At 43.1% G+C, this 27,522-nt stretch overlaps 1 protein-coding gene across 8 annotated transcripts in view; it reads right to left on the bottom strand.

Moving 5' to 3' along the window:
- Positions 1-27,522, bottom strand: part of LOC126544884 (uncharacterized) — a 274,212-nt gene that overhangs the window by 95,283 nt on the left and 151,407 nt on the right. For all 8 annotated transcript variants that reach the window (XM_055077879.2, XM_050192408.3, XM_055077880.2 and 5 more), the window contains exons 17-26: positions 26,141-26,181; positions 24,229-24,260; positions 23,395-23,439; positions 21,789-21,890; positions 19,394-19,490; positions 16,658-16,736; positions 12,698-13,042; positions 8,065-8,098; positions 6,629-6,719; positions 3,582-3,643 (exon numbers count right to left, since the gene is read on the bottom strand). In XM_055077879.2, coding sequence (XP_054933854.1) covers positions 3,582-3,643; positions 6,629-6,719; positions 8,065-8,098; positions 12,698-13,042; positions 16,658-16,736; positions 19,394-19,490; positions 21,789-21,890; positions 23,395-23,439; positions 24,229-24,260; positions 26,141-26,181 — 928 coding nt within the window. The remainder of the gene's footprint in view (positions 1-3,581; positions 3,644-6,628; positions 6,720-8,064; positions 8,099-12,697; positions 13,043-16,657; positions 16,737-19,393; positions 19,491-21,788; positions 21,891-23,394; positions 23,440-24,228; positions 24,261-26,140; positions 26,182-27,522) is intronic.

The following is a 27,522-nucleotide window of genomic DNA, read 5'->3' as shown; positions in this document are numbered from 1 at the left end:
ATTGTGAATCTGCATGATTTCCATGTAACGGAAAATGCCACACACCAAACTGAGCGAATGCGAACAGTGCCGGGCATAGGATGCAAGAAGCGTTCAAGTACAACCAAAGAATGCAGCTGCAAATAGGCCTCAAGGGAAGTATGTAAACAAAATGCACAAACAATGACTGTCAAGCATTTCTCTTCCTAGCTAGCTTGCGAACTTGGGCTCACCTGCCGACTCGCCACCCTCTCCCATCTGGGCCTGTGCATACCCCGTCGTCGGGAGAGAAACCGCACCACTTTCACGACACAGAGGGCACAGTCGAGGTTCAAGTGCAGAAGTTGGTTCAGCATGTTTGTTTCCAATAGGGTTGCGTCATTTTTCTAGTACAGCCGAAACTCGATATATCGAACACAGACATAACGAATCATGGGATATAAAGAACACAAAATTCCGTTGGTCATGTTAGAATTGATTGGTGTACTCCCCTATAACAAAATTTAAAATGCTGAATCCAACATGGTACCAGTTAAAGTGAAGGAAATTCTTTTTGTTTGCACGTGCCTCAAGACATATGTTCTGACAGCAAAAAATCTGTAATACAGTCGCCGACCAGCTTTCCAGACACGAATTTTCAGACCTGCGTGATTATTCGGACTACCCTGTGGCTTCGCCATCTACACCAAGGCAATAAGCAAAACTTCGGGCAGCGCTGACATGGTGGCCTTGAACAAAGTTGCCGCTATGTTGGCTAGGCATGAAACCGCAGCTTTGGTTGCAGACTCAAAGACGCGGAGCTGGTTAGCCTTAGCAGCCTGAACAGTGCAGCCGGTGGAATGGCTGCCGATAAGCCATCGCTGGAAGCTCTCCGTCAATACATTCGCACTTGTAGGATTACTCACGCCCTCGACCGACGGACTTATAGTAGCAGAGTGCGGATCCACGTGCGGTCCCCTCCGTATGCGAAAAGTCTGGCGGCGGCGGTGAGGGCTTGGTCGCACCGCCGTCAGCAAGTCAACGGACTGATCCAGCGCAACTGATCACACAGTTTCATCTTCGTGGTGGTGCTAAGTGCATGTATGTAATATATCGTTGTTCCCATGTGTCGTATCGGCATGACATGATGCCGATCAGCCATCAGGAGACACTTTGCTGGCCCGTCGGAGGGACCCGGCTTGCGTCTCTTTCGCATAGATCCGATCGTGACCTTGTCCCCGCTGATATCAATGTGTAACTTATAATGAATATCGGATATAACAAAGCTATTTTCGTGACCAATGAGACTGTGGTATAACGAGGTCCGACTGTATAGGGCCCATCCTATCGCAGAAATTACAATGGTCATAGTGAGAGTAATCCTAATCAGAATTGTAGGTAACGAATCGCGCGTAATTCCTTATTTAAAATTATTTACGTTTTTTTCTGGTTTTCTAATTGTTAGATTAATTTGTTACTAGGTAACTGACTGCAATTAGTGTACTTTTAGTGTACTTTTTTAGTTCTTTCTTTTAGTGCCTTTTTGGAACTACACTAAAAGAAAAGAAAAAATTGTGTAATAAAAATGTCTGTTAGGGGTGCAACAAATATGATAGGATTGTACACCATGATAGATAGTTGCCATATCTTTGACGCCCGAGTATGCCCGGGCAAATGATTTTTTTAAATATGCCTTCAATCTTGCCTTGATTTTCTTCGACGCCTGAGGGTGCACAGGTATGTAAATATGAGGTATGTGTCCTGAAATAAAATAGTTGCGAGTGCAGCAAGTGTCGTTTTTTCTTGTGTGTCCTCACTGTGTCCGTGTCAGCGCGCTGCTTCACCAGAAAGGTATGATGATTAATCACCAACTAGCCCAACTTTCCACATTACTGAACTACATGTAACCAGTTTCTTTATTTATTAGACAAGCTGTGACAAATGACACAGCTTTCAGCACTTGAATCTGCTGCGAACTACAGTAGAACAACCACGATCACGCTACACAGCAGCCTCATAGATGCCCGTAGACAGGCAAACCTCAACACTGAACATTCATCTGAACATTCCAAAAGACACCACTTTGACTCAATAGCAGTAGCGGCTTCAGACAGTGCCAGTGAATCAGCTACGGATTACTCTTTTTCAGCTTTTCATTGGGACTGCAGGAAGCTTTCACAAGCACACTGCAAATGCATGAACTTCGCCAATGATTTGCAAGCATGTGAGATTCAGGGTCAGGGTGCAAAATTAGTAGGTGTCATCTCAGCTGCGAAGCTACATTTAAAAAAAATATGATAGAGTATGTGGAAGCAAATGGGTGCATTGCAGCTCTGCATGGTTTGGTTTCCGTGAACCAAAACTGAAATGGCGCCACAACGTTGGGTGCGACTGCTAACTTTCACCGAGAACTTCATTCGGTGACCACTACGCTGTTCACATTTAACATGAAGACACCAAAATCGAATTGATTCACGAGCATCGCGCACAAGGACGGCTATCAACTGTGACAAATCGGCGGTGCAGAAAAGAAGTTTCATAGGCCACTTGCAGTCTGTGATAATGAGACAAAAAACCTGAAGCTTCTATTGACAGGCGCCAGACCAAAACGAGTGAATGGCCAGCAGTCAAGCCAGCACGCCTACAGTCAGTTGCAATGATCGTCGAGTACACCTTGGGTTCCCAGTGCGTGCTGCCCGATGACTATTTTGCATGCCTCGATTGAACATCGCCGATTATGTGCTGTGGGATGTCATGACTTACGGCCATCCCCAATGAGAAGCCTAACAGTTAACATTCAGCTTTCGTCTCTAACCACAAATGACTGTACTGATCAAAGAAACCGTGTGCTATAGTTAACTGCAATGAGGATTTGTTTTTTGCAAGTTTTATTCACCTCAAAGCCAGGGGTCGACCTATATTTTGCATCCTCCTGTATTTCGGTAACACCAAACACCCGCTCTTGAGCACGTTCTGACTTGCGTGCAAAAAATAGTCTGGTTCATTACTTTCAGTAAGACCCTTGTATTTGCGTACACGCATCTGTTCATCAGATACAGCACCCTTGTATGTCACAGTAGCAGATGTGGTGCATTGACACATACACCACAGGATGCTTTTAGAGGCCAACTTCTCATTACCATTAGGCACAAATACATAACAAAAAGACATCATAACATTCATCACTCCATGATCTAAAGTAAACATAGCTTTAGCTGAACGTCTACAAAGCATATGAAACTAGTGGCAATTACAAGCTGCTTTCCTGCAATCAAGACAGTGTTTAAAATACATACACATTGATTATGCAACGTAAGAGAAATTAAATTCTGGGGTTTTAAGAGCCAGAACCATGCCCTGATTCAGAACCGTAGCAGCGGGGAATGCTGGACTAATTTTGACCACCTGGGACTCTTTAATGTGCATCTACATCAAAGTACAGAAGCGTTCTTACATTTCGCCCTCCGTCACAATGCAGCTGCTGTGGCCGGGATTTAACCGACGACCTTGACCTCAGCAGCGTAATGCCATAGCCACTAAACCACCGTGGCAGGTAATCAGGCATATTGCTTGGCGTCGCTAGATCAAACCCATAGAAAGGGAGACTGAAGTCCAACACATACCTGTGGAGAGCCCGTGGAGCCATCCGGCTGATCCAAGTCCATGGCCACACTGCGTCCCACCTCTGAAAAACAAAAGTGTTGACTCTGTATCAAAGTTGCCATATGAGCATTGTGTCGAGTTCTGTAGGGCAAACCACTCTCTAAGACAATCCTACCAAAAACTGTCTTACAGACAGCACTAACCATTCACATTAAAAACAAAAAATAATCTACTCACGGCAACCCACAGTCAAATACTGTGCCGGAAGTTCGTGTTTCACTGCAACACCCCAAGTATATTACCTTCAAAAACCACTGTATCACTTATTTCTCTCCTACAAACAATACAGTACTTCAGCAATTGCAGCTCTTTGGCTACCTTTTTATATCTTGTCACAGTTCATCTACACCGAATCTACTCTATGCACCCCAATGGCAACCCTTGATGACACTCGGGTTCATCAGAGTGATGCTTTCGATGTGCTCTAATACGTTCTCTTGTTAAGAGTACAGTGCACTTCCACTTTCTGAGCATCGGTGAACTGATGTGAAGAGAGAGAGAGAAATTTATTTACAGAAAGGCAGAGAGGTCGGCCTGAGCTATAACTTGCTGAATGGATGTGAAGGGCCTTGCCTAATTTTCATCAGGCCCCATTCATTTCCATTTAAACACGAACATCACTGTTTTGCTACTGCCACTTAGACAGGAGCACATTACGAGATACACAATCATCAGTACAGTGAAACCTCGTTAAACCGTAGTTGGCCGGAGCTCGGAAAGAGTACGTACTGAACGGTAGTACTGCTTACCGTAAAAACCGGACTATAGGTCGGACCGGAATATAGGTCGATCCCCCAACTAACGAATCCTCAAAATGAAAAAAAAAATATCCTTTTCAATGGCAAAAGTACCGAAAGACATGACACCCTTACCTTGAAACAAATGCGACTCGGGGGGTTGCACAATGGTGACAGTATTTATTTAAATGCTGCTCGCATCTGCACCCGGCCAAGTTTTTAGCGGTTTCGCGCGATCATCGACACGCGTGCTTGTCAACACCTTATTAATGGCGCTGAGCAGCGAAACAAACGAGATACGCGCATGTGTACACATGCCCTTACTTACGCTATTTCGCCGCTCCGTGCCGTGATAAGGTGCTGACAAACACGCGGGTCGATGGTCGCGCGATACTGTTAAAAGTTAGTCGGGTGTACAGTACACAGAAGGGCACGAAGTGCGCAAGCGCTACTCCGAATCAGAGCAACGCCTTTGATCAGAGTCGGATGACGAGTGCTTCTCGCTGCCCAGTCCATAGGCGCGTGCGATCTCTACCACTTTCAAACGGATGCATTCGGCAGTCACAGGCAGCGATCTTACACGCAGCTCGCGGACGGACTCCGCAACCTTCCCTTCCAGTTCTGCAGTCCACTGCGATCCGGCACGAAATGACGCTTTCTTTTGGTTGCTGCAAGTTGTAATACGTTGCTTTTGCCTCCGCCACTACCGAATGCTCTTTTCGGATACTTCAAGTTCGCGCTGTACCGCCAGGTTGCCGTGGGCTTCCGCGTACTCAATCGCCTTTTTCTTGAAGGCGACGGTGAATTGACGTCGGCTTCCGCTCCCGCTCATTTTGAAACAAAATGAAAGTGCAGCCTTTAATTAATATAACTTTGCGACAATGGAAACGCAAAATGCCGGTGTCACAGGTGCCACAGCGTCGCCACGCCGCCATGCTGCTGATGGCGATGGCGAAGGCGGCTGTTTACTTTATCCGCCCATTGTTGCAAGACTTCCGTAGTTTTTCCGCCAATGTCCGGTATATAAGTCGAGGGTCGACTTTTCGCGATGGGTTTTTGAAAAAAAGTTCGACCTATATTCCGGTTTTTACGGTAACTGAAATAGCATGAGATCGTCCACTTACCTGTCAAAAACAGAAGTGAGAGTGTGATGAAAGGAGAAAAAACATGCAGTATTTATTTACTTCGTGCTACAAAAGTGTTATTTTCTTTTGATGCCGCAGCGGCCTAGCAGCGACCACAGTGGCCTCAAACTTACTGGAGCTGTGAGCCAGCTTTTCAACCAGCCCCCTCTTCTCGGCAAACACTCGTATTGCAGATTCCTCGTTAGTGTTGCATATTCTCTGTGCGCGGGCACGGTAGCGTTGCAGAAGTTGCGGGGCACCTTTTCATTGCGGAGTGCTGTTCTCGTCGCGACGATTCCATTCATGAGGCTGCAAAACGCGCAGCTTCTGCCACTGCCGGGCCTGAATGGTCCGTGCTGTCACTTCCTGTGTGATCCTTATCACTGTCGCTAGGCGACACTTTGCAAAACAGAGGCAACGATGGCGAAAAGTCGAACCTCGCAGCAGACATCTCTTCGTGTGGTCGCAGCAGCGCTGCCGAGCAACTTCTTCACATTCAAAATGCCACACACCGTAGTAAACAGTAGACCCATGTTGCATGCCAGCGCCGACTTCTTCGTGTCATGTTCGACAGCACGAACAATGTCTAATTTTTCTTATATGCTGAGCCCCCGGCGTCTTTTTTATCCGAGCTTCGGCATGACGCGAGTCCTCGCTTACACGACGCCACAACGCTCTCTGGGGCAGCGCCAAAATGATGATGATGATGTGGCTTCACACGCAAACGCACAGGGCACTTGGGGGCTGTTGTTCAGATCTCTGAGGCTTGTTGTTCTGCCGGGCCGCCCGATGGAGACAAAGCACCGCCGTGTTTGCACGACGAAAAGTAGAAACACTACGTGTTAACCTATACGTACGCAATAGGCTGGTACAGTTTATGTGGATACAAAGCACATTATGTTCAATGGCCACTGAGTCAGGTATTTGCCTTTACTACTTTTAATACCAAACTACTGTTTAAGTGGGTATGGTTTAACGAGGTTTTACTGTATTCTGAAAGCTTTGCCACTGGCAAAACCTTACATTCTACACCGAATGTCACGAAATGGGTGATGGAGAAAACAAGAACCTCACATTCTTCAGCAGTTATCCCAGGCAAATGGGACTCTGTTATTGCAGGCAAGCTTCCATTTCTTTTTTACTCACCAAGTAGGCATTTCCTGAAGGCTGCCTTCCGGGTCTGTGCATCGGGTTCTCTTCGCTGCGCATCGAAGTCTTCGAATATTAGCTTTGGCACCTGGGCAGTAATTACAAATGAAAACATTTACAAAAAACTTTCTTCTTTCATCTTTGTGGCTTGTCATTCTTTGACATCTTAAACCATCTCTTTTCCTTCTTTCTATTTTCCGCTTCTGTGTTATCTACTCTATCCATATGAGCAGGCAGTTCTTGTACACCTTCTGGTGGCAGCTACCAGCCTGCGTTTCTTTACCATAGCTGTTTGTATGGCTTAAAACATAATAACAATAACATTATTCAGAAGAGGAATCTCCCACAAGCATATAAGCTACTTTATGTGAAAATTGTCACCTCCGAGCAGCTCTAGTCATTTAAACACAAATTGTTGAAGACTGTCCCCACTAAAGATACCTTTGTTTTGCGTTGATTTGGTTTACCGATTCTTCGTATCATCAAGAGGAAACAGATTAAACAGATACAATTGCCTGAAAAAGGTCCCGGCCTCTTATACAGCTCGATGTTGGTAATACAAGCATGTTCACAGTAATTAAAGGAAACATAAATAACAATTCAATTTCATTTTGTTGAAAGCACTTCACAACATAAGATACAATACAGAATTACAGTACAAGATCACCCATTCATTTTTGCGTGGTAATGCACCATATATCTTGGTTACAAAGAATGTGTGCACTTTTCCTAATCTCATGTGCTCAAACCAAAAATTCAGCAGAATCTTTCTCACGATGACTGTCTACAGTAATGCGTTTAGCACTAAATCGATATAGCAACACAATGTACTGCCATCTACGTACGAGTTATGTATGGGGCATGTACTGCAGCGGGACTTTCGAGTTTCCCTAAGAACACTCGGCATACCATGCAACATTAAGACTGTGGGCAAAACGAGGACAAGATAAAAGTGGTAGCGAACGTTTTGACAAGTAGACTTGCTTCGAAAAAGACAAGTGCACTTGTTGAAACGTTGGCTCCCACTTTTACCTTGTTCCTGTTATGCTCATCGTCTTGAATTTGCATCTCCTGCCTTCCCGTGTTTTCCCTGGATTGATGCCAACTTAGTAAGACAACTTTTACTGCAGAACGACCCAAATGCAAGAGCAAAACAATGAAATTCTTGATGTCACATAGACATATTGATGATGCACATTCCATGCAAGATTCAAAATTTAGAAGTTTGGCCTTAATTTTTCTTTTAGTAATGAACCTCTCACTGTGAAATCAACGAAAATAGAATTTTGAATGAATAGTTTCTCAGTATGAACTGAGTTAATGCTTCTCCTTAGTGTGTAACGTTTAAATGCTTTAGGCACAGAGAACTGTGCCGTAATAGTGGAAATTCAGCACAACAGAGCATGCTGCTATGAGACGGGAATCACACTTACCGGTGGTTTGGCACTGCCACTGTCAACTGTACAACTGAAAGGAACAAAAAAGAAGTATGTTGCATTTCAGCGAACAGCTATGATAGAATTTAGGATGGACATCAAGGTACCGCAGAGAGCAGTCACAAAACGTTCAGTCATGTGAGTTTCGAAAATACTCGTTGTGTCAGTCCCAGCTGTCTCGAATTATTGACAAGAGGGAATTCGAGACAATAATTACTTTTTGCAGGGCAAGATTTGCAGCAAGGGCAGACAAAACAAAACTCCCTATGGGGTCTTAGCAGCCTAATGAAACATTTTCTAATCAACTTTTTATTTATCAATGTTAGCTCACCAATGCAAATTGGGTGTTTGTAGCTAATGGCAAACTCGTAACAAATCTGTTTTTGGTACCAATCAAAAGCCCTTATTTAAGGTGCACTGGCACAAAGAGTTCAGTCTCACTTTCAGGGCGAAAGAAAAACCGAATGCGCCAGCAGCACGCATAAGCATGCCGTGACGTTGTGTCACATGGTGACGTGACTGGATCACATTGTGTCACATGGTGACGTGACTGGATATGTGACCTACCGTGGCATGCTAGCTACAACACCGAGCTTATCCACACGAGGTGATCTTGGGTGGTAGCCTGTGATTGGTTTGTGCTTGTCACAAGAAAAATGGAAACAAACAGTCACAGGTGCTGTTCAAGAGTGGGGTTCAATGGCTGTACATGGAGGTCCTATTCTTTCAGCCAACAGCATTTAGTTGTTGCAAGGTTTCCTTGCTTGTGTTCCGGGGCATGGTTATGCGCACTCCCGACGCACTCAGCTTTAGTTTCGCACTGAAAATGAGTCGAAACTGATTGTCCCAGCATGCCTAAAGGCTTTTGATCCGTAAAAGATTTGTTATAAGCTCACCATTAGCTACAAACATACCATTGGCATTGGTGACTTAGCAATGAGAATCAAGAAGGTACTTTGTGAATTTTAGTTAAATAGGTTGCTAAATGATCTGACAAAGTCTCCTTTTATGTGTTTTTGTTGCGGGCCTTGCAAAGTACCTCGTGCGGCCAGTTGTGCGGCAGTTTTGCGCCTATTCGCGGGCTTCTTTCACACTCAGAAAAACCCTTTTAAGTAGCACATATTGAGCAACAGAAAGCTGTATCAGGAGTTTTTCATGTTGCTCTACAATTTTCTCATTGATACTCTTAATCTAATTAGGATATTTAAGAAGTTGATTAATTATTTAGACTAATCGTCTAATTAAGCCGAATGCAAAAAATAATCTGAGTACCTCTAAGCGGCGACAAACAACATTGCCTTAGTTTGGTCCAGCTATGTGGCATTTGCATATTTTTTAAGTTAGGCTCAAGTTACATGGGACACCCTGTATATGCATTAAAAGTATGGCAATGACTTTAGTGGGGTGTGCTACGAACATGAAAAAGATTCTACAAGATGATAACACTTATGTGAATTTAGTCCTTTCAGTGTTACTGACATATGGGTACGTCGACATGCTTCTGTTCTGCCATGTCACTGACGTCAGATAGGCATGTGAGTATCATACCCTGAGGGCATTTGCTATTATCTGCTTCATTTTTGGCATTCTACATAATGAAAAATAAATTGTTCTGTTCATTTTCTAATATCAGAGAAAAAATATGGCAAAAATATCACAATGACTGTAAACAGTAGCACGAATAGCAATCAATCAATGTAGCGAGAAATCATGCGTCTAAGGTCACGTTTATTTAACACTGGTAGTAATTCTGAGACTTTCGTTGCATCAGCAAGATGACACATATTCTCATATTGTACCACTTTGCTATTGCACTCACTTACCAACGTTGCCCATGAGCATGTAGGCATGACAACTGTATGATGCCGACGCTGTGACAATGGAATTACGAAGAAAAAAAGGATATTAATGGAACAATATAGGCATATAACGACAACGGCATGGCAATTCTTAAATTATGACGACGGTGCAACGATAATGTGACGACAGCATAGGACGATGAGATAGATGACTGTGTGATGCCAGTTGTATGACATCAACCGGATGAAGTGGGAATAACGATGATGGCACGATGAATACGGAATGACAACGACGGTATGACAGCGGATGCATGATAGCGTCTGTGTGACAACTCAAGGACATTGGTATAATCCCGATTGAATGACAACAGCATGGTAACAATAGAGTTATGAACAAGGAATGACGTATCAACAAAGGTGGTACGACGACAAGGGCATGACGACAATGGGATGACGACACTGAAGGGATGACAATGGTTAAATGACAGAGTGAGAATGATTGCACAACAACAGTATAACAACGACAGCATCACATGAGCCGGAAGTCGTAGTTACAATAATGATGGAATGATCGTGACGGCATCCCAATGACGACATGACAACGTAGACATGAAAACTGTACGACGATGATGCAGTGATGACAATGGCATAACAGCACGATGACAATTGGATGACGACGAGTTTATAATGGCAATGGCATGACGATGACTGTATCACAAAACTTGCATGATGACAATGACATGATGAAGACGGCATGATGAGTCGAATGATGAAGCCGAAGTCACGTTGATGGCACGACCACAACAGCATTACGATGATGGCATGACATCGTTGTCATACCATCGTCGTCATGCCATGTTGCTCGTGCCAGTGTAGTCACTCCCACTTCTTCATCCGGTTGTCTTACCGTTGTCACGCCATCATAATCGTCTCATTGTCTTCATGTTGTCATCAAGCCATCATAGTGATCTCATTGTCTTCATGTCATCGTCACATTATCATACCATCATCATAATTTAACAATCGACATCTCTTTGTCATAATGCCGCCGTCATTATATGCCATTGTTGTTCCACCAATATTGTTCCTTCTTCGTCCTTCTATTATTGCTGCGTCGACATAACTCCAAGATCGGACTCTCGTCATGCCGTCATACTGTTGTCATGCCGCTGTAGTCACACTGTCCTTTCACCATTGTCATCACTTCAGTCATTCCATTGCAGTCGTCGTCATACCACCTTCGTCGATCCACCGATGTCATGCGTTGTCTGTCATTCTATTGTAATCGTGCTGTCACTCAATAGTGATTAAGCCACTGTGGTCATGCCCTCATTGTCATTGCGTCATCACACAGACGCTATCATGCATCCGCTATCATACCATTGCCTTCATGCAGTCTTGGTTGTGCCATTGTCGTCATTCCCACTTCTTCATCCAGTTGTCATGCCATCGTCATCATGTTGTCGTCACACCATCATAGTCGTTATACCACTGTCACAATTTAAGAATCCACATCTCAAAGTCATGCCTTCATATGCAACTCTCGTTCCATCGATTTCATTCCTTTGTCATTTTATCATCACTACATAGGCGTCATACAGTCGTCATCATGCCTCCATGTGCATGGGTGACTGCTAAGCGAGTGCCATAGCAAAATGGAACGATATATGAGTATCTGGTGTATAGCTGATGCAACAAGTCTCAGGAATACCGTATGTTAAATAAAGGTGATATGAGGACTATGGTCTGTCGCTACATCGCTATATGCATTACTGTCAACAGTCATTGCTAGATGAGTTCTGTAATTTTTAAATCTTTGACAGGTGGAAAATCATGCCAAACTTAACAATACAATAAAACAGACAGCGCCTGCTCTCTACTGCCGGAACAGGCTACTTGCAGAACAGTGTTCTAGTCACGTGATGTGAAGTCCTTTCATCCATCACGAAGAGTGGCCTTACGCTAACCCACCTGCTGTTAAGTTGGGATAGCCCTTCTGTCGTATGGAGAAAAAAGTAGAAAACAAGACTTTCTATGCAATAAATAAAACACTGCTGCGATGCACTGTCCCACTATTAAACTGAGAACCTCATTGATATTCAGTACAACAGAACATCACTAATTCATTAGCTTCAGAAGAAAAAGAAAGCCCTTGATTTTATTTAAAATTCATGCACAAAAGAAATCCAGCTATAATCAGTGTTAGCACACTAGTGTTCTCTCTTTAATGCTAATCTCTTTAATCTTTAAAAAAGGATAATAAAGACTAGACTGACTGTACATCTGTATATGTAATTGTATTGAACTGTATATCTGTATGTACTGCATATTTCTATGTACCTAAGTTTATGACAGCTTGCTACATTTTTGTTATGCAATGCTAGCAGACTCCCAAGCCTGTGGAGAACCGTAATTTCTTGCCCAAAATCTGTAATCATTAAACTTTGTAAAAGATATTCTGATATTCAATGTTTGACTTCATATTCTTTCTTTTTCTTGATTTGATTCGATATTCGTATCGAAATTCACACACCTCCTAGTTAAAGAGCATAAGTTGCGCTAGTCTGTAATTAGTACTACTCCCTTGGGGGGCCCTTGAGTAAAAGGGCCAGGAGGTATGGCCAGTACTAAATGTAGCAGCAACAGCCTCTGACAAGAGGCTGTGGTACATATCTGTTGGATGATAATGAGCAGTGTACAAATGTCACTAACAATTTTAGAACTGATTTGGAATTAACAAAGGCAACTCCTGCCAAAACACTAGAACCAGGCTGAGGCTTCCCTTGCTTGCCCACTAATAAAACATCAAGGAAGGAGCAGCTAATACTCACGTCTCTCTCGAAAGTGCACTGCCATCAGATGCCTCCACAGACGCAACATTTCCTCCTTGGATGGCACACACAAAACTGTTGCTCCGGTGTCTCGGAAATGCCAGCGACAAGTCTGGCACCACTGGGGTCCGTACATCATCGGGCACCTTCTGCTCAACACTAACCCTGTCACACGACACATCGACAACAGCAAGGGGCTCTGTCTGACAGTCGCGGGACCTTGTCGATGCCGCCAGCTCAGTCTGCGTGCCTCTCGCCACAGGTGAGTCACGCGACAAGAGGGTGGGGCACGACAACGTGCTCGAGAAGCGACCAGCATGACGACCTCGGCAGCGGCCGATGCACCTGCGAGCACGTAAGTAAATAAAGTCAGTTATTTGTTTAGGTAGCTGCTGCGAAACTGAGGTCCAAGCAGAGAAGGCATAATTGGTAACATAAATACCGCATTTACACGATTGTAAGTCGACTCAAATGTAAGTCGACCTCCTCGTATCGCGTGCCACAGGAAAAAAAAAAGCATAGCATACTCGAGAGCACATTCGATAACAAAAATTTATTAGTATCTGACATGGTCACTGGACTACTCATCTTCACCAATGTTGCCATTGTCATTCGCAGCTACAATTCCACAGCGCGTCGGCGTCCAGCGAAATTCCACCTTGGGCAAACGACACCATGACATCTTGTGGAACAGCAGCCCACGCCGAATGCATTCAACTACAAGCAGCAGTCAGGGAGGCTCTTTTGACAGGTCCGATTGGTGTAAATTCCCAGTCTTCTGCTGCCAGCCACTCAGTCACGGCAGAGCAGGTCTTTAAAAGGCGAAGATCCAGGCTCGTTTCATGACCATGTCACATTTCACTGGCAGGGACCGATCACGCATTTCAGCGACGTACACCGCAAGCTTGGCCTACAGCTCCGGAAAGTGTCCAGACTTCGGCATGTAGGAAATTCCTCACTTGCCGTTACAGATGAAAATTTCGCTTCGCTGCAGTCGCCACTCTCGCACCACTCGTTCAGAAACATCGAACTTGCGGCCCGCTGTGCAGTGATTTGTTTCTTCAGCGTAAAGGATGGCAGCCTTCTTGAAAGCTGCTGTGAACGAGTGCCAAATGATTAGTGGACCTGGAGCACTCATAACAACTGAGGAAGCATGGAAATAGCACGTAGCCGGCAATCAAGTCGAATGCGTCAAACTAATGCCTTTGGTCAAACTAAGAGCATAGAGAAAGCTAAGAGCTACAGGGAAAGAAAAACACGTGAGTGGTGTCTGCTCTTCCATGAACTACCGATACTCCCTGGAAGTGCCGCTGTTCTGAGGGTGCCGCCGCGAATGGAACAGTGCTTCCATCAACTATCGACACCCCCCATGAGTGTTGCGTGCACTGTAAAACTCTCAGAAACGTTGAAAAACCCTTCCAAAAGGGAACAAACATGTGGGATAGCAAAAAGCTGCGGGTAGGGCTATGGAGCAAACATAACATTGTAACTACATTGTAGCTCCCGTTGATCGCGCTTTTTTGGTGGCGACATGTTTTGGTTTAGATTGTAAGCCGACCCCCCCACTTCCGATTTTCAAATTAAAAAAATAGGTTGACTTACAATCGTGTAAATACGGTACAAGAAAACCTATAAAGAATAATGCAAACAATACAAACCAAAAGAAACCAAAAGCACCAAAAAAGCAATCTTTGTGCCAATTTGTAGATTCGGAGAGCGCACTGAGATGTTTCAGTCTTGACAGTTTTCATAAAAAAGCGCTAAAGACGAAGACGAAGTCGAAGGAACACGTATGACAGGACTTCCGTCGACTTCGTTTTTAGCGCTTTTTTATGAAAACTGTCAAGGTGAACCAACCCGCCCAAATCAAGGTATTGTTGCAACTTAAATGTTCTTGAGAAATATTGAGTTAACGCTTGGGAAACATAGAGCATATGCTTGGCTTTGATATTGTTGCTTAAAAGTCAACTGTTGACTCGAACCTAATTGTTAATAAAATGAATTGCTGACCCAACGAAACCCATAAAGTCAACAAGCGCAACAAATGTTTAACAAATGTCCAATATTTAACAAATGTGCAATGTTTAACAAAGTGCCGCGAGGTATCACTACGAGAGTTGCCATTCATGTCCGTTGTTCTAATATGCCCTTCGGACAATCACTTTCAGAGCGCTCACTTTCGCAAGATTTTATGCGACTAGCATCGTATTTATCGTTATGTGCAATCACCTGTGAAAGAATGCAAACATGCCATCTTATCACAGAGCCATGGACACTGTTGCCCCCGCCAATGTATCCAGCACTAGCCGCACCAATTTTCACGAAAGTAAAAGTATCCCCTGAAGTGATAGTCTGAGAATACCGCTGCTGCAGGCATAAAGGTGCACAAATAACATGCAATTTGAAGCAACTTTATGTCTAGAAGCTGTAGTTCCACATAGCACGTGACCAACACTAGATCACACGTGCCTTTTGCATCATGATAAGTATGAAGCTGTGCGATCAGTGCAATCACGCCAAATCGGCATGTTGGCTTGCCAGCCACAGGCTAGAAAAGCCAAGCCGTTGGCCCAGGTGCACAGGCATGTCCAGAATGTGCCATTTCAAGTTGCTCTTGTCAAGTAAAGTAGAACCTTGTCATACGTTTTGGAGAAAACAAAAACAAAAGAAGGTACTAATCGGTGAAAGTTATGATCCAAAGTCTCTACAACATCTGGCAGACTCAACTCTAGTTGACATTTACGTAATGCGATCGTTGCAGCTCGGGATGCCGACACTCTTGGTTCTGGTGGAGCCTGATTGGCTTGAGGTGCATGTTGTCGTTTTTGTGGCTTCGGCGCGCTTACATTCGCATTCACCGAATTCCGCTTAGGTCAGCTGCTTCTTCGAGTGGAGAATTTCCGCGGGAAGTTATGATGTGCCCACTCGACGAGAACTGGCGCGGCATGAGACGCTGATGTGTGTTGAGCTCGTCGGGGCCGAGCGACCTGCAACGCATGCTGTCGTTTTAAGATGAAACCGAAACGAAATTGAGCTGATGAGGCAACGCCAGACTACGATGCCACTAGAATGATACACGACGCTCACTTCGTACCGCCTGCAGGCGTAAATGGCAGCGCTTTCGGGTTATCACCTATTAAATGTGTGCAGTGCACTTCCAATGGTGGTATGCCGCACACACTGTGAAACAGATAGGTTAAGATATTTATCCCAACTATTTACCGCAGCGACATCTGTGAATGGTGATGCGCAATTATTTGTGAGGAGATATGCAGGCACAAGAATATGAAGCCGAGTGTGTCGCACTATTTTCATGTGACACTGATAAGAAGCTGATAAGAAGCTGTTGTGGGCGCCTACTCCTCTTGACATGTGCCTCTCACCTTTTTCTTTTTTTTCGTCTACATGGAATCTAGCGGCTGGGAAATGTATCATATGATCGCTCTTGGGCAATATGCTAAACATTCGTGCCGGAAGATGGTGTTTTCCAGGGACAAATTAACTGGTAAAAAAAGACTAAGTGCATTGGGTCATTTCTTACATTTTCAATAGCAAAGTTTGGTGCCAGAACCTCATTGACGTGATGACTACAAACGACGTTCTACTGTAGTTGCCATTTTTAGTACCAGAATACATACTTTGAGCTGCGAAGCAAACAAATATTATTCATTTTGCTAAAACTGGCATTGCCTCATATCTTGCATTTTCGGTTTCGTTAGATAACAGCAGAATACTCATTAAAGCCGAACACGGCCAACCAAATTTTATTTACTTTATTATATCCAGTAACTCATATCCACGTTCGCTTTACCAAGGTTGGACTGTATCATGAAAACAAGTCAACATAGGAAATCTACTCCATACAAGTAGTGCTAAAAATGTAGAATATCGTATTAAGGCACTCCTCAAGAACACTGCACTAAAAGGACTAATAAGAAAGCATATTTCCGCTCAGCTTACCCGCAAGTATTGCAACCCGAAGGCCTCCTGTTACGGTGCGTCTCTAAGGTGTCGTAGTGGCGGTCATCGGGGTGGACACCTGCGTGAGGAAAGCTGGCATTCAACATTCTCGTTTTCTTCTTGTTTCAAGAACTACTCTCCCAGTCAGGACAGCAGAAAATAAAAACAAACAAGAACAGCCTCTCATATGTCACCAGACAACACAAACATGGTGACAAAGCTGGCTGTTTGATATCAGCTCTGACATTCACGGCATTAATGGAAGTTTGGCACAGCGCATAGAGCATAGCATTAAATTCAAACATCCTTATACTGAAGTTGCATTTGAAACAAAAATACATTCGTTACACATGAGATTCGCTATCAGCGTATAACTGACATGTGCTGATATTGGCACGAAACATTGTTTATTTTGTTAAATCTGATAATACATTTACCTACATTTGTTATAGTTGAGGTTCAACTGTATTAAAAGAGTACTGACACGACATATGACATTACTTGTTATGGGTCTGCATTATACGAGTTTAAACATGTCTAAACCTTAGAATGAAGAAAAAGAGAGAAAAAGTTGCAAGTTCCAAAGTAGCCTAAGCAGTTGACTGCTATTGCTTGTTCCTGCAAACAGGACTCACTTTCTGTACCAAGGAAGTGGACGTGTGATGACGTCGTGATACACTGGCTCGCTTTGTCTATGTGATCACGGTGACAACCACATGGAAGTGCAACATGCAACCTCCCTATGCCAAGTCCCATCGTGACATAACGTCCCCAAATTTTGTTGTCACATCACAGTAATATGTTAGACTAACTTTAGTATCGCACGAAAAGGTCTTATAAGTGTTAGTAAACCCTCACGTTTGCTAAGTATCATTATTTTATAGACATGAGAAGCAGTTGGTAAGGTTTCTAAATCTCTTTGAGAAAGGTGTGGAGTATGTCTAGTATTTAGAGCTTGAATTAGTAAACGCAAGGCGCAGAAGACCAGGACTCAAGAAGAAGAACGCAAACGACAGGACCGGCGCCTTCTTGCGTTCTTCTTCGCGTTCTTCTTCTTGAGTCCTGGTCTTCTGTGCCTTGCCTTTACTAATTCAAAGATGAACCAACTAGCCCAAGCAAGTGTTTTACTTGAGCATATTTAGAGCCACCTCCTCGCAAATGCTTTTTCCAAAAGCATGTTAAAGTTGCCTCTTTTCCTCCTTTTAGTCCCTCAAAGCAGTGCGCATTTAAGCACGCTCACCATGCTCTGCCCATCATTGCAGTGAGCTTCCACAATGGCATGACCTCAAGATCATGTGCTGCCATTCTCGCCACATCACCCTATCCCACAGGTCATGGTATCAACAGAGTGGTTTCATTCCTTAGCACCAGATGGTACCACCACCCAATTGGTGCTGGTAACGTACACCTTCCAGAAGTGCTTGGATTTAAAGTGGACGGAAGGCACCAACCGGTCAGCAGTCAAGAGAAGCAAGGGATGTTAGGAGTATTGGAGGAAAAAATCACGGAAGCGATTGATATGACTGAATCATTACAGGCATAAGTAGTGGTACAAGGTAGATAGAAAAGTTTTGAGGAAGAGAAAAAAAGATTAAGGCGACGTCTACAAAAATGCTAGGCTGAAAAGCATATGTAAGATACTTGATCAACTCAAGCAAACTAGGCGACTGTCACTGACCGGTTTCAAAGGGGATGCCAATAAATCATCATCATCATGACACACTCTAATGATACCCTCCACTTGCCCCTTTAAATTTTGCCCAAAGCACCAATTCCTTGTGACATCTGAAGAACTGTGCCAAAAGGCCTTCAGTGTTTATAGTACGTATCTTCCCATAAACATAAGGCAAACATTTTAAATATGAAATGGTGAGTGCATGAAAAGTTGGAGGGGAGAGAGCAGGCAGCCTTTCAAGTGAAGCTGTTGGCTTCCAGCTGCATGTAGAGAAAGTGCATAGCATAACCAACTGTGTGAATAAACAAAATATACAAGAAAGCATGAATAGGATGAGCCCACCAAGTTGTTCTAGTAGAAGTTTATGACAGCACTGTCTAGCAACTGGGCAAACTGATTTACTGTCATTAAAAATTACTGCAACGCCCTTTGAAAGAAGCTTTAAAGAAGCTGTGAACTCTGTCACAAGCATGTCGTATGTAAAACGACAACTCTTAGGGAGTAGAAAGGTTGGGAAACACTTCCAAGTTATGGTAATATTATACTAAACTTAGTCTCAAAACAGCAGACCTGGCATTGTTGGCATTATCATATTATCATATCATTGGCATTATCATTATTGGCATTATCATGACACAGAGCAATAGTGACTGACGTCACGTGGCAATTAGGCTGGCTATGACGAGGTAGCTCACAGAATACATACAAGAGTGCCGCATGTGTTTTGTATGGCTACGCTTACCTGTGGCAGCCGCGGTGATTGCAAAAACAAAGCGAGCCAGGTCAGTGCATCATGACATCATAATGCATCTACATTCTGGATATCAAAACAAGTGTTATGGTAAGTGAATAAAGATGCTCCGACACCAGCATTTCTTCCCCCAGAATTTATACTTTTAGAGGGTTCAAATCATTATTTAACAAGTAAAAAAAATCACAAGTGCAAAATGTGATGGCTGCACTCACTTAAATATCCATGCCACACTGACAAGGTTAACAGCATCAGTGACTGCATAACAGTAAGCAGAACAGGTGTCAATGTCTTCCAATGACGGACTAACCTTCTTCAGAGTACCCACGGTGTGGAACTAGGGCCTTGCGATCGATGGTCGCACACTCAGACGATGGGTGCAGAGGTAACCTTGAACCACGGCTCTGCTACAAAGTGCAAAGGAAGGATTCAAGTGATTTGCCCAAAAGAGTGTCCAAACAACGAAGTCAAGCAATGATACCTGAGGCAAATCTAAGAGTGCAGAAAGTTAATTACAACTGTATGAAAAAACAACAGCCAGTGAAGCCAGATAAAACATAGGTGAAATTACTTATGCTCAACCAAAATGTAGAAACATAAAAAACAAATGTAAATAAATGAATAAAGAGCCAACTTGCTACAGGTTGAAACCAAACCAACATCACCTGCATTAGCCATGTAGTGCTTTACCAATAAAGCTACTGAAGCAGCCCTTCCTCCCTTCATTTTCTTGTGTATTTGTGTATGCGTACCAGACTAGCCCTCCAGTGTGGAGCTGGTGAAATGTGACGCGATAAACAAAAAACTACGAATAACTCGCTAACATAAGTCGTGTAAAGACGCTGTCTATTCGAGTGACCTATGTGCTACATAACATTTATTCTATAACTCTTGATAACTGGGTTTCAGAGCGAATTAAGAGCTTCGATGCAGGCTGCATTTCTGGCTCTTCTTTCACATTCATTTATTTATTTTCAAATACTGTTGGCCGTCTTGGCCGTAACAAGGTGGGTACAGCAAGTTTGCACATAGCGTAAAAAATGTAAACATTTTACAAACGTAAATAGGACATGAAGCAATGAATGTTGGAAATACAATGCAAAACAAATAACCAAATACAAATACAATATTCTGGCTAAGAAATACATGTGTGTAACTTTGTGACAGTGACATCAGAAGCAGCATAAAAGAAAGACTATTGTATGTATTTCTAGAATAGTGTGACATTTGCACAACACTACTAAGATTCAATTTCATAAAAGGTTTTTAACCCATTTCTCAAAGATTTTAATGCTACTCGACTGCAAAACAGATGCTGGCAAACTGTTCCATTCCTTAATCGCTCGCGGAAAAAAATGAATAAGCGTACATGTCCAGATATGCTTTTGGAATTGAGAACATGCGATGATTGCTCGGCCTGACGTTTCTAGCCTGCTTGGGAGCAAGATAGGGTGTGGTTTCAATATTGAAGTGGCCTTTTGATAACAAAAAAAGAAATTTAAGTCTAGCGAACTTCTGCTGTTGGGCCAGTGGAGGCAAATCAAGGAACCAAAGCATTTCGGAAACAGAGTCGGTACGATAATACCTGGAAAGAATGAACCTTGCAGATTTTGTCTATCTTCTCAATGCGGTTTATTAATCCTGATTGAAACGGATCCCAAATGACACTGGCATACTCTAACGTCAGTCTAATGTAAGTTAAATATGCAAGTAGTTTGACGGGCGTGGTTGCTAGCTTTAATTTTCGGCAAAGGAACCATAATTTTTTTTCTGCAGCTCCACAAATTCTGTCTATGTGTGATTTCCAACTTAAGTCTTTCGAAAATGTTAAACCTAGGTATTTTATCGTTTAAGCTTCGGTTAGAATTGTTGAGTTCATCTCATAATTACACTCAATAACATGTTCTGTTTTGTTTGTAACTCTGAGCATGACTGATTTAGATTAGTTAGTTTTCATTTTACTTTTTGCGGCCAGACATCTACAGCTTTAAGGGCTTGACTAAGTGACGCCTGATCGTTTTGGTTATTGATTTCACGATATAATAAACAATCGTCTGCAAATAACCGGATGGTTATGTTACTTATGTGATGAGCAATATGATTTATGTAAACTAGAAAAAGAAGTGGTCCTAAAACGGATCCCTGTGGAATGCCTGAGGTTATTTTTAATTGGTTAGATTTGTTACAATTTATTTCAACGTATTGTGTCCGGTCTGTAAGATATGATCGGATCCACATAACAACATCATAATTTATATTCATCTCCATCAGTTTTTTAATTAATTCGTTATGTACGACAGGATCAAAAGCCTTCAAGTAATCTAAAAATATAGCGTCGACCTGCTTTCTATTGTTCAAGGAAGCTGTAAAATCATTGATCGTTTCTATCAACTGTGTGACAGTCGAAAGGTGCTGCCGAAATCCGTGTTGGTTGGGAAAAAAGCTTTCTTGTCTTCAAGGTAGGTGTAGATTGACTTTGAAATTATGTGTTCAAGTAGTTTGCAGCATACACATGCGAGTGAAATTGGCCGATAATTCCCAATATGTTGCCTTTCACCAGACTTGTGAACCGGAACCACCTTTCATGGTTGGTCAGCATGGTTAGTTGGTACTAACCATGCTGCCATCGGCCTTCATCGCTGCTGCGCAACTATTGTGGAACTCCCCTTAACACCTTTGCTGTAAAAAAGAAGTAATCAACTTACGAGGTAGGTGAGTACAGCCTGGCTCTTGGTGATCTGTGCCCTGAGTGTCTGAAGCTCCAGCTGGATCTGCTCCCGGACCACATCCTCCGGGAACGAGTATGCCTGCAGAGCAGACGACATGTCACTCCTGCATGTTTGGGGCTGGACTCGGGACAGGAAGGTGCTTCAATGACAGCTTGAACGAACAGCATGTCATGGCACAAACGTAGCTTAAAGCACACACCATTCGCGCCTCATTCCTGCATATCTGCCATTGCTTGTAGACTGAAGACTAGCCAACACTTAGTCTGGATTCTGAGCAGCAGACTTTCACTGGTTCAGCACCGCAAAGAACTCAGTCTCATGACAACTTTCATTGTCCAAACACTTGCCAGGCAGTTTTTTCTTGCAGCTGTCCCCACCACTCCAAAGTCACAACGCTGTCCTGGGGAGCTTTAGGTTGATTTTGAGTGACTACAGTCCTCCTTCTGAGCATGTCTCACTACACAAGTATTTATACGTCTTGCCTATTTTCGACATGGCAACCAGGGCTGGAAATTAAATGTGCTGGAGCAAAACAAATGCATGCTGAAATGTTTCACAATGAGAACAGCACAAAAAATGCGACTATACTCCACCTCGCAAGTCATTTGCACAACTGCCAATGCCAAAGGTAGGAGGTGTACACAAGCAATATCATTGCACAGCAAAATATAATTCCCACGATAATTGTACCACTACTGGCAGGATTATAGAATTGTTTTTGCTCGGAGCATGACACATTACAGCGATACGTAAGATGCCAAGACCTTTGCGCATGCCCGTCGTGTACCGAGAATTCAGGAGCCACTGAGCAGACAACACGAAGCTGATGAACACAGACTGAGGGGCACCCGGCCTTCCTATTGGCTAAGCAGTCCCACCGCTTCCACAGTGCTGCAAACGATTTGTACGAAGGAGTATCGTGGGAAGACGAGCCTCAACAGCTGTTACAGCGTGAAAAGTAACAGGAGGCCAATTGCAATGAAATGCTCAATGCCTCTTCTCCAAGCGGTTGCAGTACAGAATGAGCCCCATTGCTTTCGTATTGCAATGTTCTCACAAGTTAGAGAAAACTGCTGGAGTTGATAAGAGCTCGAATTTTGTTATGTGCTTGCTTTTTTATGATGGTAGGTACATCTCTTCGCGTTGTACCTTTGATGGACAGAAGTGACACTTGGAGATCACAATGACACAAGAAAGCAAAGAAAGAATAGAAGGTCTTCATTTTCGGTTGGATTACACTGAAATGTAGAAGTAAGAAAAGGGGGAAATGAAACGGGATGAAAAGGCAACTTGACACCTGTAGGAGCCAAACCCACATGTTCCACGTTAAGCGTGCGATGCTCTATGAATTGAGCTATGATGACAGCTGATTCGCTTTAGCACTTTTGTATGCATACAAGATCTGACCCTGGGAGCATTAGCCATCCATAGTCCCATAGTTATAATTTAAACCACATTGTAATTTCCAATATGCTTTCCATGGCTTCATTGTCTCTTGGCTTCATGTGGTTATGCATTTAAGAAGGTAGGAGGTATCAAGTTTGTTATGCAGTCTGAGAACAGATGGCGCTAGGGCACTTACCGACTCTGGGCTGATGTCCTCAAGGGCAGACACCAGCTGCCTATCCTGCAAACGGCACAAGGACAACACATAAAAGCGTAGTCAGGTTTAGACTTTAGGACCTCTGAACGGGCAGAAATAAAAGCAGCAGCTGATCAATCAATCAACCAAGCAACAAAAGGCTTCAACTTTTTTACCATTTAGACATATAAAATTGCATAAATTTTATAACCAGTAACACCTCAGTGACAAGACACTGGAACTTTACAATACTATCTAAAGCAAAGTAATATAGCCAACATCCACAACATTTCTCCATGCTACTGTTAAGTTATGTTATGTTAAGTTATGTTAAGTTATGCTACTGGCACAGTAGTTTTATTCACCAGCAAATGGTGGCACTGCTGCATTAGCCTGGACATTTCAAATTTCTAAGCCTTGCCAAAGGGCTATTGTGACATCTAAGTAAACCTAGTTATTAGCCAACATCGTTATAAGGACACCACAATAATAATGAGAAATGACATGATTTAAAGAAGAGGAAGGAAAGGTCAGGTGCTCTCTCGAGCAATATTGTGAAGCTTGCTGTCACAGGTAAAGAAATGATATTTGCTGCATCTGTTTGCGAATGCAATGTCTAGGGACTAGTTAGCAATGATTAGTTGGCAATGTTGAATAATTGTTTCATGGTTTCTACAAACGTGCGGCCAGTTGGTATAGAAAACAAGGGAACAGGGCTAGAAATGGCACATCTTGAAGCTACAGCTAGTTTCCAGCAGATCCATTTCGCACAGAATGGACAAAACCAAAAATATATCGAACTACAAATTTAAAAAACATATGCAGCCAACATACCTGCTGTGCCAGAGCCAGCACAGACGCGGCCCCTGAAAAACATCACACAAGCCGAATTTGTGGACAAGCACATTGCAGCAGCACGCAATGCGCTCTCACAGGCCGAGGGTAGATGCTGTCGGTACCCTGAACCACAGGAAAACCTTAACATGTCAATTTATGAAAGTAGGCCAGCGTCTTTGCGCTTCTCTGAAGAGGTTTTAAACGCGCAGCAACTATAAGGCTTCCATCAACTGCATCTTTCTAATACACAATGAATTCCCCTTAACATAAACAGCTAAATGAAGGTTTCGGATAAGGTGAACCCTTTGAGGGCACCTTTATTTATCTTTCTATAGGTTAAGCTAAATGTCTGGTAAGGTGAACATATACCTGAATTCAGCACAGAGAGGCCTCTAAATCAAAGGGGCAAAAAGCAATGGACAAACCCACAGCAATGCGAGCCAGTACATGCACACAAAGGCAGTTCCATGCGTGAACAATGTAATGCAACTTTCTCTCACGTTTTTCTTTCATTTTTTTGTGCTGCTCTGTCATCATATATTCCATCTCCTACCCAAAGCGTCTTTTTAAAACCCTTTGTTCATGCTGTCAATAGGTTTACATGCTACTCAATCTTTATCGCTGCGATCCTCCACTCATGCTCTCTCATTTGAGATATCGTCATGCGTGGTAATTTCTGTAACGCAGAGACAAACATTCTTCCTGCTCTTTCCTTCAAGTTTCTTGGCCTCTTGCATGTTCGACACCAGTGCTAAGTCTAAGTATTATATAATCAGTCTCATACAAAGCAAACAACACTATGAAAGTAATGAGAGACTTCTTTCACTGTTTGCATTCACAACCAAAATATAGTGTGATGTGTGAAAGATTTTTCATGCATTTCAAGGTAACGTTAAGTCTCATACTTTTACGTCACAATATACAATGTATTTATTAAATGGAAGACATCGCGGTTATGAACCTATTAGACAGTTTTAGATAAGCGTATGCAACTTATAGCGTATACTCTACGTTATAGTATAGCGTACGCTAAGCAGCTCACGTTTGTCACAGATTTAGTTGCCCTGCAAGATGTTCAGAACTCAGAGGCCATATGCCGTTGTGCGGCTATCTTCTGACTGGAGCAATAGATGGCGCTGACATCTCGAATGTATCTTTCATTAGACTTCAACTCGTTCAAAACGAAAAGCGATCTCGAAAACTGTGCAAGGTTATCCACAATACTCTATCGTCGAAGCAGCCTGAGATTAAGCGAAAGCCGTTTACACAGTCATTTGCTACGAACAAAGCGAATTTTAAAAGGGCAACGCCAAATTCAATTCGAAGCAGGCAGTCGGGACAGCCACCATGTTTTCCGCAAACTATGCAAACCACGCAAAGACGCTAATGCTAAATTTGGGAAATAGCGTGCGTACGCTATACGCTATGGGTCGTTTAGTGTTCTGCGCATGCGCAATAACAACCCGCCATATTATAGTGTATGCAATGCTATAGAGTACGCTAAACTAAAACCGTCTATTAACTGCCAAACGAGTGGAGTAACATGTTTCTGCGACTAGATGCCACAGCGGCTTGTGCTCTCAAATGAAACATAGCATGTCGCATACCGAAAGCATGAAGTTGTCTAAGTTATTCGACGTAAACCGATGCCTAAAGGGTGTGGTCGCAACGTATGGAGTAGTTGGTTTGTTCGATTCAGAAAAAGTGCTTAGTTAATAGAACTACTTATTCTATACAAAGTGTCACACGTCAGAAACACCTGCACTGTGAAACGTGGTGAGGGTTCAATGACCGCACTACTTTGGTAACTTCCATACCATTGCCTGCTGAGCACCGAACACAGTTTAACAACCCTAGAAAGGCCATTATGCATTTAGAAAAAAGAAGGATGCTGGAAAGTTGTGCTCACCGGCATGCGATTCCAGGACCCTGACAGCTTCATCGTTCAACCTGCAGAACGAGTTGTTGGAGACCATTTAAGTTTACCGGAGCATGGAAACATCAGGCACAAAATTTCAAACAAGTGCACAGTATGGTCCACTAATAAAGGGAACACCTAATTCACATTCAATTCAACATAATTTGCATGCATTATCAACTGCATAGGGAAAAGTGCTTGATGTGATATATCAGGTCGACCTACACTATGTGGGTAAAAAAAATTACGGCCAAGGCCTTCATTTCAAAATTGAACAGTAACTGGTACCGAAATACTAATTTGTGGGTCTCTTTAACAGTGGACAATACTGTACTGACTTTCCCAGCTAAACCACTGGATGAGTTCAACTAAAATCTCATATAAAGGTAGGATTTCACAGTAAGCTTGGTTTAACACGTTTTTTGGCATTGCCACTTTTGTCTACAAATAATAATCAGGCGGCACACATTGTGTGTGTTGTCTCTGGCGACACCACTCTGAAGCTTTCTATTTCACTGCAAAAGAACAGTGGGTCTTGCTGTCACAGCTATAGAGGACATTTTTCTTGCCATAGCTGTGGCAGATGGTGTCATCATGTTGATTCAGTCGAATAGAACATTTCTGAGTGGAGTCACGACAGATGACGCCCAGTTTGAATTCACTGGTGAACAAAGCTGGTACTAATGCCAGGAAATGTGGTACTAAACCAAATTTGCTGCAAAGTGTGACCATTAGGCAAAATTTGAGTGGAAATTGGCCAGCAGTTTAGCTACAAGAGTCATACTACTTGGCCCCTGCCATTCAAGCAGCGCACAGTACATCTAATCAGCACTATGACAGTAAGACATAAGTTTGCGATTGGCCAGCCAGTGGGCAATGTGCAAATAAATGGGACAGCTAATACATGCACAGACCTCGGTGCACTCTCAGTCAAGTTAGCCGTGCAGGATGCACCAAAAGCAGATAAATTAGTGCAGACTAATGCTTCCTAGACCATCACAGATATGACTAGACCTTGACCTTACAGCTTGTGTTCGTGGCTCAACAAAATGACTATATAAGTTATTAAAACTTAAGACACACGAAGTGAGTCATTCAAACTTATTCACTAGCATAAGCTGACACATGTAGCTCTGATGACTATAGTGCAGGTTATGGTATATTCTCCAGGCTTCAAAAGTGAGTGCGGACAAAATTTCTCACTTTCTCGCCTAAAGTGATGGCAGCATTTGATATATAAGAATCTTGCTTGTAGGATGTCACCTTCCATTTCCAATACTGCAAGCTGACTTTTCTCATGGCATCACATGTTCCTCAACCTTGGAGTGCAATTAAAGTTAAAGCAGTGATTAACTGCAATGCCGAGATGCAAG

This window comes from Dermacentor andersoni, chromosome 10, assembly GCF_023375885.2.
Source record: "Dermacentor andersoni chromosome 10, qqDerAnde1_hic_scaffold, whole genome shotgun sequence".
Taxonomy (NCBI): domain Eukaryota; kingdom Metazoa; phylum Arthropoda; class Arachnida; order Ixodida; family Ixodidae; genus Dermacentor; species Dermacentor andersoni.
Note: the sequence above shows the minus strand (reverse complement) of the source record. Positions and strands in the feature narration are given on the sequence as shown.